Source organism: Balaenoptera physalus, assembly GCF_965194825.1.
Source record: "Balaenoptera physalus genome assembly, chromosome: 18".
NCBI lineage: Eukaryota > Metazoa > Chordata > Mammalia > Artiodactyla > Balaenopteridae > Balaenoptera > Balaenoptera physalus.
In genome coordinates, this window is record NC_138899.1 from 29,241,301 (window position 1) to 29,253,381 (window position 12,081).

The following is a 12,081-nucleotide window of genomic DNA, read 5'->3' on the forward strand; positions in this document are numbered from 1 at the left end:
CATGCCATTTGAGCTATTTTTTGTTACCTGTTTTCTTAAGGATCCTTTCCTTCTATTATTCCTCAGCTAATATTTTTCTAGCCTTTTTTTTTTTTTTTTTTTGCTGGGTATTTTTCTAAGTGTTCCACAAGTATCGTTTCACTTAATTCTCACAATTACAATGAAGTAGGCACTGCTAGTGTCCATCTCCCTTTAATGGATGAGGAAACTGGGTCCTAGGATCTCACAGCTAGTTACGTGTTGAAGCAAAATTCTACTACATTTGGAAGCTCACTTAGAACTTGGAGTTCTCTCACCTTCAGATGTTTATATCTGGTACAGAACATTTTTGGAGCATTTGCTATAAGTAGACGAATATATAAAATAAGGAAAACTGAGGTTAATACAGACCATAAGACATATGTTTCTTAATTTAGATATATAGATTTGTACATTTCACTGAATAACATTTTTTTAAAAGCAGGTACTCTTTTACATTCTGTAGTGTCCCGCATATACTGGAGACACGAAATTATAAACATACTATTCAGCAGATTTGCATGACTGAGTGACTGGGCACAATATGTTTTTCTCCTCTCCCCAGCTGTTTGAGTTAGGTCCTGATGGAGGAGATCATGAAACTGATGGAGACCTTCTTGCAGAGACTGATGTGTTGGCTTATGACTGTGCTGCTAGGTAAAGATTTCTTCAGTATTCAGTGTAATCCTTGCATACTTAATATGACAGATTTATTATAAGTGAATAACGCAACTTAAAGAGAAAGTTTTAAATAATCTGTGATCAGATGTTTAAGAAACTAAATTATATACTGGGTAACATAACTGTTGCTTTTAACAATGCTACATTAAAACTAATAGTATCCTTCATATTTGTATTTCACAAGATAAATTGACTGTTTCTACATTGAAGATGGAAATATACATATATTTTGCACACATATTTTCATGCATCACTTAGAGAACACCAGATATGCTAGTGTTCTAGTGATGCAGTACAATTATTTACTACCGGTAGCGTTATGTATACTGTGTCAAATAGTCATAGTGGGTCGTACTTCAAATCACCTGTATGCTCTGACACCGAGCCTGTAGTATTTGCTTGATTATAACACGCTTGGAGAGGTGGCCAGCTTTACTGAAACTTCTCAGGAGCTAACCAGAATCAGGATGTTTATTTATGAAGGTTCGTTAAATAATAAAGAGACTTAGATTTTATTAGTCTTCTCTGTGTAAACCTAAGAATTATCTCAAGACTGTCATGACAAGTTAGTGATTTGAATCAGGGAATATTATGATGAGAAAAAGAACGGATTTGGACTTCATGATAATGGTAGTATACTGACTTTCCCAACGATAACTATGTTAAGAAAACCTTCTGTGGCATTCATAAGCTTTTTGTTAATGAAAATGTATATTTTCTGAAAATGGTAGTAAGGCATTGAGTTTACTTTTAACAGATAAATACTTTTGAGAGCAAAGTAGTAAACCTAAAGAAAATTTTGACTGTTTCTTCACTTTAGGCATTAACCAATATCAGGAGATACTATTTCAGTAACTTCTTAATGTTATACACAAATGAAGATTAGGGAAATTTCAGGAAAGTTAATTGAGTAATTAATTTTTAACAAAGCCTTAAGGTGCCATTGTTATCATTTTTTTGAGCATATGATTGTGAGTCAAAAATACAGTGTATGGTTTTATGTACAGAGAATCATCTAGATTTTCTTCATTTGCCTACTAACAAAGCCCAGATTCCTAAGGCTGGTATCAAAGGCCTTCCACAATCTTTCACAGCGTCTTTTTAAACTTTCTACCTACTACTTTTCTATATCTGTCTCAGTGCTTTAACCTAACTGGACACCTTGCCACTTCCAGACCCCGTTTTGTACTTTCAGACTCCTGCCAATCTGTTCATGACAGTCTTCCCCTTCCTCAATACCTTTATTCTTCTCTCTGTCCCAGCTACAACCAATATGCACTCCTTCCACTCTATTACCTAGAACTTTGTAACTTGGGTATATCTTTATCAGATGCCCTTATTTGTATACATGTGTTTTCTCTCCTCCTAATTTAATAAACTTTTTGTGTAGTGACTGTGTGGCAGGCTCAGTTCCAAACACTTTGTCTAAACTCAATTCCCAGAACAGTCCTATCCTATGAGCTAGATATTGTTTTTATCCCTATTTTCAGATGATGAAACTTAAGTTGCAAAGAAGATGTAGTAACTTGCCCAAGGTCACCCAGCTAGCAAGTTACAAAGTCAGGCCTTGAACTCAGGCCATCTGGCTCCAGAGCTCTGGAAAGACTTTAATTGAATACATGAACTTTAAAGTTCAAAGTTTTCCAACAAAGCTGGCATGTTTTTTTTAACAACAGTTTAAAAGAAATTGTCTTATTTTAGTATGAAAACTTTATAACATTTAAGCAAGTTTTAGAACTCAAGATGAGGAAGAAGAAATGTAATGCCATCACTGTAGCACCAGTAGCTATTATTTGTGTTCTTGTCCAGACTTTTTAAAATAGAGGGTTTTTAATGTTGTTTGACAAGAATCTTATAATAATACAGTGTATTCCATGTTTTGTTTATAAAGGATTTTAAAAAATAAATGTACGTAACAGAGAAGTACAAAGGCGTTGTCTCTGACACATTAATTTTCCTCTTAGAGAAAAATATGCAATGATGTTTGATGAACCAGTCCTCCTGCAAGCTGGCTGGTGGTATGTAGCCTGGGCTCGAGTGTCAGGACCCAGCAGTGACTGTGGATCTCATGGACAAGCTTCTATTACCACAGATGATGGGTAAGCAGAATGTTTAAGTATTCATTAAGCAACTCCCATTTTTGTTAGTGGAATATTGTTTTGAAAGCTCAGAGGTATTTTAGTAGAGTAAAAAATCTTTGTAGGTCTAGAGCATAATATGACCTGCTAAAAATTAAATTCGTATAATCGCATGCCAAATTAAGGTAAGACAGAATGTGGAGATAATAGAACTGCTCTTCTTTGCTCTTGTCCGTTGGCATTGTGTGTATTTCTGGATGTTACCTTGTTTAAAAGCTTGTTTGCAAAATTAGAAATTATACAGAGGAAAATGACAAGGATAGAGAGTTTGGAAACCATGAAAATGAAATATATACATCCTATAAAATTTGACCGTGCTTATGAAAATACTTTATAAATTGCCAAGCCTTAATGATATGAGATGCTACAGTTTTAATAAAATGTAAAGGGAAATTTACCATTTAACTTTCAAGTATAGAGTACTTCCCAGTTTATAAGATACTTTCATTTATATTATCTTGTTTGATGCCCTCAGTAACTTTGTGAAGTGGTTATTAGCCCCGTTTCTACACTCGGGAATAGAGAGACAAAAGGTGAAACGGTTTGCCTCAAATTGTATGGCTGCTGTGTGGCAGAACCAAATCTGGACCTGGAGTTTCTTGACTCTGAGCCCAGCCTTCTCTATACTCTACTCTGATTCATGTGGAAGGACCATCATTTATAAGAGAAATTTAATTTATTCTTTATTATTCTTGAGCATAAACTGTGTGAAATGGGTAGAAGTTATGTAATCATATATTTCATATAGTTTCATTCAGCTCATAAGAGAGCTGACCAGAAAAAGAGCAGACTAATTTATGAGGTGAATTCTATGTTCCTGAATGTTCAAGTAGAATGCTGAAGATATATTAAGTCTATTGTTGTAACATATCCTTTTCAGCTTACCTCTAAGATTGTATGGTAGGACTGGGGAGACTGCTTTGATCCTGGACTGTATGATTCCCATATACAGTTCATTCAACCTTGGAATATCATAGCATTTTGAAGCTAAAGTTTATGTTATATCTATTTAAGCAGATTTTAAACTGTAAGTTGAAATATTTTGTTAAAAGCTTATTGTTCTGGTTAAAGTTGAGCTTTAACCAGGAGGGAGGGAGCAGAGCAGCTACTCACCTAGGAGCTCCCAATCAGGTTCAACTCTTTCATTTAACCCATTAAGGCATTCAGAGCTAGAATTAAAATCAGAGGTGTCTTTTTACGTGTATTTTTGTCCTTAAAGAATGAATCTGTCTTCAGTAATGTAAGATTAGAAAGCATGATTGTTAAACTTTTCATTTCCTTCCATGAATCTTGAATCCTGTTGTTTTTGGTTACATTGTTATTTTTTCTCTTCTTAGGGTTGTTTTCCAATTTAAGAGTTCAAAGAAATCAAATAATGGTACAGATGTTAACGCTGGTCAGATACCTCAATTATTATACAGGTATTTAGCGTATTTATAATTAACATGGTTTATTCTTTTAATATAATGAGCTAGGATCACTATAAAATATATGGCATAATAAGGGAGAAATTATTCGAAGCATTTAGCTACATTTAATAAAAAAATTTAATTTATGTTTTGTATATTTTTAAACATTTTTTTACCTCAAGTTAATTTTAATAAAATATCTCTAATGACTCAGATTATCTTTATTATGCCTATAACAATATTTTAATAACTTATTTTTTAAATCTATTGATTTTCTTACCAATTGCAGAATGTTTTAAACTTTAAATTAATAAAATTTATCTTAGAGAAATGAAATCTGCGTGTTAGGTGGGGATTTTAGATGTAGGCCTGGTTGATTTGTTCTACGCTTTTATATTTCCTGTTCATCTTGTGATGGAATAAATTGGAAAATCTCTTACTGCTGAAAGATTTCCACCTTTAATTAAAATATCAAACAATAACTTGCTCATATGATAATACTATTATATTTTAACATTATTTAAGAATTTTAATTACTTTATGGTAATTGAGACATATATGGGAACAATGCCTATGTGTGTGCCCATCTATATCTAGGTGATTACTGCAATAATTTTTAGATTAAAGAATTTAAATAGATATAAACCCTCCCTAAAAAGTGACATTCTTACTTGAAATAGTAAAAATCAAAGGCAATACCTTTAGAACAGTGATTCTCTGTCTTCTATATCTTTTACACTAATATCTTTAAGAATCTAGATGGTATAACCTCACTTTTTCCAAGAGGATATTTCTGTTTGTTTTTATGCAATCTGCTATAGTCAGTATTTGTAATATGTAGCATTATGAACATAGCAAGTTGCTTGGACTACTCCTGGGTACAGTGGTTGAGTAACTCTTTAATGGTAGCATTTAAAAGTAACATTACTAGAGAACATAAGTTACATAACGTTGTCTAGTAAGAGAAGATAGTTTCTACTACCCAGTCTTACAAAGGTGAGATTTAGAAGATGAGGTACTTATGTGCTAACAATTTTGCTTAGCATTGGAAAATGTTTATAAAAAGCCCCATATTGGGATTTTGCCTAACAAAAATGCTTAAATGTTTAATTTGTTTTGCCATTGCAAAAATGTATATTTGAGAAGAAAAATGTCGGTGGACTTTCCAACATAAGTTTATGTGTGTATGCTACCTTCAGACTTCCAACAAGTGATGGCAGCGCTACAAAAGGCAAACAGCAAACCAGTGAACCTGTACATATTTTAAAGAGATCTTTTGCAAGAACTGTCTCAGTGGTAAGCCAGTTTAAAAAATTTCAGCTTTTCTGTCCAGTGCTCAGTGTTGTTTTGCTGTTTAGCACTTAGCCACTTTTCTAAGAGTTTATCTTAGCGTAGCTTTGTAATTCAGATTTGTTTATGTTAGCTTTGACATCCCAGGCCAAAGAATATGCACATTAAATAATGGAAAATAAAGATGTTGACTGATTTTAACATACCTTGCTATTTCTGAAATACATGGTGAATTTTCTTATAAATTATGTATGAACACATATGCTGAAGGAGTTAGAAAGTGAAGGAAAAGTTGAGTGATATTAACCAAGAATGTTACTTTAATGCTAAAGAATTAAGTAGAAGGGTCGTATATCTAACTAGGGACTTTGTTGAATTACCTGACCATCCCCTTCATACATTTAAAGACATGATGCCATTGGGGTTACCAGTGTAGAATGGAAAGCCAATCAGATGTAATTGAAATACCATGGTGTTTCAGCTCAGGAAGTCTGGGTTAAATTCTTGCTCTTTCATTTGTTAGTTGAGGACTCTTAGGAAGGTTATCTCGACTATATCACAGCATCATTATGAATTTCTGAGTTAAGGGATATAAAAATTCTTTTTAATTTGTAAGGCTCTATATGAATATGATTTATTAATGTAGCTGGTAGTCTGTCATGTTAGTAAAATGCATAGGGAGAATGCATTTTTTTCCTTTTTTCTTAGTTTTTTTTTTAAACCACAAAACTAATACACGTCCCTGGTGGGAATAGGGTTAAAACTATACTAAAGTTATATTGAAGTTCTTTTCCCATCACCCTTTTATCACCATATATAACTGCTATTTCCATTCGGATGTATATTCTTCCAGACTATTTTTTGTACATAAACAAATTTATTAGTCTCTGTTTACTGTATGCTATACAGTCTTCTTGTTTGTTTTTGATCATGCTTAAAGTTCTGCATATTACATTTTACAAATTTCTTTTTTTTTAAAGGTGGTGGTAGTAAAACACTTCACAAATGACATGATTTTTCTTTTTTATTCAATTATAGTTGATTTACAATGCTGTGTTAGTTTCAGATGTAGAGCAAAGTGATTCAGTTTTTTATATATATATATATATATTTTTTTTTTTTAGATTCTTTTCCCTTACAGGTTATTACAAAATATTGAGTATATTCCCTGTGCTATACAGTAGGTCTTTGTTGGTTATCTGTTTTATATATAGTAGTGTGTATATGCTAATCCCAAACTCCTAATTTATCCCTCTCCCCTTTTCCCTTTTGGTAACCATGTTTGTTTTCTATGTCTATGGGTCTGTTTCTGTTTTGTATATAAGTTCATCTGTATCATTTTTTTTTTTTTAGATTCCACATATAAGCAACATATGATATTTGTCTTTCTCTGTCTGACTTACTTCAGTTAGTATGGTAATCTCTAAGTCCATCCATGTTGCTGCAAATGGCATTATTTCATTCTTTTTTATGGCTGAGTAATATTTCATTCCATTCCTTTCCATTCCTTCTTTTTCCGTTCATCTGTAATAGCAGCACTAGTGCTACTGTGAACATTGGGGTACATATATCTTTTCGAATTATGGTTTTATCTGGATTAATGATAAAAATTTCATCAAATACGCTACAGATATATTCCATGTTAATACATTTGGCTCTATGTGAATTTTTTTAATGTTTGCTTAGTATCCCATAGAATGGTGTACTCTAATTTATCCAGTTCTGTTCCCACCAGAGGACTGTTTGTTTCTCATTTTTCACTATTACAGTTGTCCCTTGGTATTTGAGGGGGAATTGGTTCCAGGACCCCCCCCCAACACACAGATACTAAAATTCCTGGATGCTCAAGTCCGTTATATAAAATAGCAGACAGTGCTTGCATATAACCTACACGCATCCTCCTGTGTACTTTAAATCATCTCCAACTTACATATAATACCAAATACAATGTAAATGCTATGTAAATAGCTGGCAGTGATTCAAGTTTTGCTTTTCGAAACTTTCTGGAATTTTTTCTTTTCTGAATATTTTCGATCCCTGGTTGGTTGAATCTGCAGATGCAAAACCTGTGAATACAGAGGACCGACTGTATATCCATATCTGTACATATGTGTCTTTGATACTTGCGTACTTCTGTGAATATTTCTACTGGAGGTGGGCTCATTTAAATTTTGATATATCATGTCAAATTCATCTTCCAACAGAGGGTGTGCTTTGAATAAGAGGCTCCTAAGAGCTTTGGCTCCTTGGTACCTTGACATCCTTTTAGTATTAAGATCAGTTTGGTATCTTTTGATCCAAATAAGTATCTTTGCCTCTGTTATGTCTTTTTCAGTGATTTCTTTTATCTGTGCATAGTAATTCTTTTATATTTATGTCTAAGTGAGTTTGTGGTCATTAGGTAATTGTAATCTTTGTATAAGAAACTTATTCATTCATTTCTTTACAATGTTAAAATACAAACCTTTATTCTTGGTTTTGCCACACCAGAGGACTGATATTTGGTGGAGATGAGGGAATAAGTGCTTTACTTTGAGATTCATCAAGTATCTGTCATCATAAGGCATGATAAAACCCACAGACCAACTAGAATGGCAAGGGATGCTCACCATCCTAAACTCATATTCTAGAATTTTTAAAGATCCAAATAAGTGTGTTTTTGTATTTTCTAGTCAATTTTAATCTTCTGTTAACTTGTTTATCAAGATTTGACTATCGTTTGTATTGTAAAATTTAATATGTAGAAAAAAATAACTTATTTGTTATTGTCACTGATACCTAATACTGGAATACTTTATTATATTCAAAGATTATTAAAATGCTTAAAATACTTTTAGTTTATATATATAATACTACATTGACAATATAGAGTTTAATATTTCTTTCAAGTAAACATGTTTATAAGTGTTTATAAGTGTTTTTCTTTATTTATATGATAAACTAGATAGGTTGGTAGCAACTTAAAACTTAAAAAGTTTTTAACTTTTTTAACTTAAAAATGTATTTTTAAATAGGTGAATATTGAAGAATGTTGTTTTTATAGATGCGTAACTACTTTACCTTTTTTGTCAAAGATATTCCTAATGGTAATGTAATGAACGAACTAATAGAATGTCTATTATTTGGGCTACCAAAACTCAGTACAAACTTCAAGGTAAACTTTTCAAGTTGAATGTCATCTTTCCGTTTGATTCAACCTATGGTACCATTTGAACTAATTGTTATCTATTTTTTTCATATTCTGGATTAGGAATGTTTTGAGTCATTGTTGAGTATTCTTCACTGGAGCTGGACCACCTTAGTCTTAGGAGTTGAAGAACTAAGAGGATTAAAAGGATTCCAGTTTACAGCTACACTTCTAGATTTAGAAAGACTACGCTTTGTGGGTACCTGTTGTCTGAGGTTATTGCGTGTCTATACCTGTGAAATTTACCCGGTGTCAGGTATGATGCAGTTTTTAAATGACTTTTGAGGAGAAAATGTTTTGAGACATTGAGAAGGTTTATATAGGGATTACCAAAAGTTTAAGATCCCCAGCTGCCTTTATTTATCCGCTCCTGAATTGAGGGGAGAAACTTGGCTTGCTGTGATGCTTGTATATTTACTTATAAAGAATATAATAGATTACATGTCATTCTGATAACAAAAAGTCATGTTAGACTAAAGTTAAATACTCTAATAAGGTGTTGTTATAAACAGATTCTGTCAGATAGAAATATTTTGAACGACTGATTTGGACTTAAATGCTGAAACCTGTGCAGGGTTTTTTTTTTTTTTTTTTTTTTTCCTATTTAGAGTCCTATTTAAAAAGAAATAATTTTGGACCACACATAATCTCTATATTGTTTCATTTCTAGGTTATACATACTTATGATTTTTAGCCGTATAGGAAATTACTTGAATTGTACTGAATGTTTTCATACATATTTATTATTCTGTTTAATTAGCAATCTGCTTTGTTCTCTTAAAGCTGCAGGAAAAGCTGTGGTAGAAGAAACTAGCAAATTAGCAGAATGTATTGGCAAAACCAGAACTTTGCTAAGAAAAATTTTGTCAGAAGGAGTTGATCACTGCATGGTGAGGTTGGATAATGATCCCCAAGGATATCTCAGTCAACCCTTGAGTCTCCTAGAAGCTGTCCTTCAGGAGTGTCATAATACCTTTACTGCCTGTTTTCATTCTTTCTACCCGACTCCTGCCTTACAGTGGGCTTGCCTTTGTGATCTACTGAATTGTTTGGATCAGGTAATTTAAGTTTGTAAAATGTCAATTGAAAATATGTTATGCTACTTAATACTTTTCAAGAAAATATATTTCAGTTGCCTCAGTCTTTTTAACTTGTATAAAAGGTAAATTAAGAAATCAGTTTGGTATATGTGACTTAAATAATTAAGTTAGGGGCTTCCCCTGGTGGCGCAGTGGTTGAGAATCTGCCTGCCAATGCGGGGGACACGGGTTCGAGCCCTGGTCTGGGAAGATCCCACATGCCGCGGAGCAGCTAGGCCCGTGAGCCACAGCTACTGAGCCTGCGCGTCTGGAGCTTGTGCTCCGCAACAAGAGAGGCCGCGACAGTGAGAGGCCCGCGCACCGCGATGAAGAGTGGCCCCCGCTCGCCGCAACTAGAGAAAGCCCTCGCACAGAAACCCAACTCGCACAGAAGACCCAACACAGCCAAAAATAAATAAATAAAGAAGTAAATATTAAAAAAAAAAAAAAATTAAAGTTAAAAAAACTGTTTTTCTGTTTGCTTTATCATTTCTTAATTATAAAATTGGCAGGCACGTTGTATAGCTGCTGGGTTGTTCTTTGAATCTATAAGTGAGAGCAAGGACAGCTCATGGTAGCCCCTGCCACTCCCGTATCTCCAAAACAGTCAGGAGAGAGAGCTGCGAATGAATTTACATGCTATCATTCATTTACTCATGAGGAAACTGCAACCCTCATGAATGTGTATGCCCCAAATCAGTTTCAAAACCCCTGAGCGAAATACTGGCAGAACTAAAGGGAGAAGTAGACAAATTCACATTGATAGTTGGTGACTATCAGTAATTAATAGAACGTAGAACTCTTTCAGTAATTGATAGAACAACTAGACAAAAAATATCAGTTGGGATACAGAAGATTTGAACAACACTATCCACCACTTTGGCCTAACTGACAGTTATGGAAAAGAATGTGCAAGTTCAGTATACCTTTTTGTTTCAAGTATACATATTATGTTCACAAAGGTATATTACATGCCAGGTCATAAAATAAGTCTTAGTAAATTTCACAAGGTAAAAATCTTAAAGAAAGTGTTTTCAGACCACAATAGAAGTAAATTAAAAATTAAATGCAAAATATGTCAAGGAAAACACCAAATATTTGGAAAATAGACAACACTTCTGAGTAACCAGTGAATCAAAGAAGAATTCCAAAGGAAATTAGAAATTTTTCACACTGAAGATAAAAATATATCAAAATTTATGAGAAGTAGCCAATGTGTTGCTTAGAGAAAAAATTTGTGTTTTTAAATGCTTATACTACTAGCAAAGAAGAAAAGTTTAAAATCAGTGATCTAAATTTCTACCTTAAGAAGCCAGAAGAAGAGCAAATCAAACCCAATGTAAGAAGAAAGTAATAAGGATCAAAATAATCGAGTCAAAATCAATGAAATAGAAAATAGAGAATATTAGCAACGTCAAAAGTTGGTTCTTTGAAAATAAAACAAAAATTTTAAAAATCCTAGGAAGTCTGATTGAAAGATAAGAGAGAAGGAAAAAGCACAAAATACCATTATCAGGAATGAAATAGGAAAGATCACTATAGATCCAACAGACATTGAAATATTATAAGGGAATATTATAAACAACTTTATACCAATAAATTATAACTTTAGAGAAAGTAGACAAACATCTTGAAAAATACAACCTAACCAAAACTGGTACAACAAGAAATAATCTGAATGTCCTTATCTCTGTTAAAAAAATTGAATTCATTATTAAAACCTTTACCACAAAGAAAACTCCAGACCCAGATATTGTCATTGGTGAATTCTGTTAAACATAAAAGAAAGAAGTAATATCAATGTTTTACACACTCTTTCAGAAAATATAGGAGGCAACACATCCAAACTAATTTATCAGGTTAGCTTTATCCTGATACCAAAACCTGACAAAGATAGTAAAAGAAAAAAATTATTATAGACAAATATTACTCAGAAAGATGGATGCAAAAGTTCTTAACAATATTATCAAATCTAATCCACCAATGTAAAGTATGTATTATACCAAGTGGAGTATATCTTAGAAATGCAATGTTTTACGTTTAAAAATTAATGTAATTGATATTTGAATTGCTATTATAACCACATTAACTGAATAGAGAGGGAAAACTGTATGATCCTCTCAATAGATACAGAAAAAGTATTTGACAAAATTAGCACTTACTCAGTGCTAATGAAAACTCAGCAAATTAAGATTTAAGGAAACTTTCTCAACCTAATAAAAGATATCTACAAAAAAAATGTACAACTAATATCGTGCTTAATGGTGAAATATTGATTG

At 32.8% G+C, this 12,081-nt stretch overlaps 1 protein-coding gene across 13 annotated transcripts in view; it reads left to right on the forward strand.

Moving 5' to 3' along the window:
- The window catches only part of MYCBP2 (MYC binding protein 2), a 270,723-nt gene that overhangs the window by 124,546 nt on the left and 134,096 nt on the right, over positions 1-12,081 (forward strand). For all 13 annotated transcript variants that reach the window (XM_082434738.1, XM_082434743.1, XM_082434745.1 and 10 more), the window contains 6 exons: positions 584-675; positions 2,664-2,798; positions 4,175-4,258; positions 5,446-5,542; positions 8,787-8,979; positions 9,507-9,781. In XM_082434738.1, the coding sequence (XP_082290864.1) occupies positions 584-675; positions 2,664-2,798; positions 4,175-4,258; positions 5,446-5,542; positions 8,787-8,979; positions 9,507-9,781 (876 nt within the window). The remainder of the gene's footprint in view (positions 1-583; positions 676-2,663; positions 2,799-4,174; positions 4,259-5,445; positions 5,543-8,786; positions 8,980-9,506; positions 9,782-12,081) is intronic.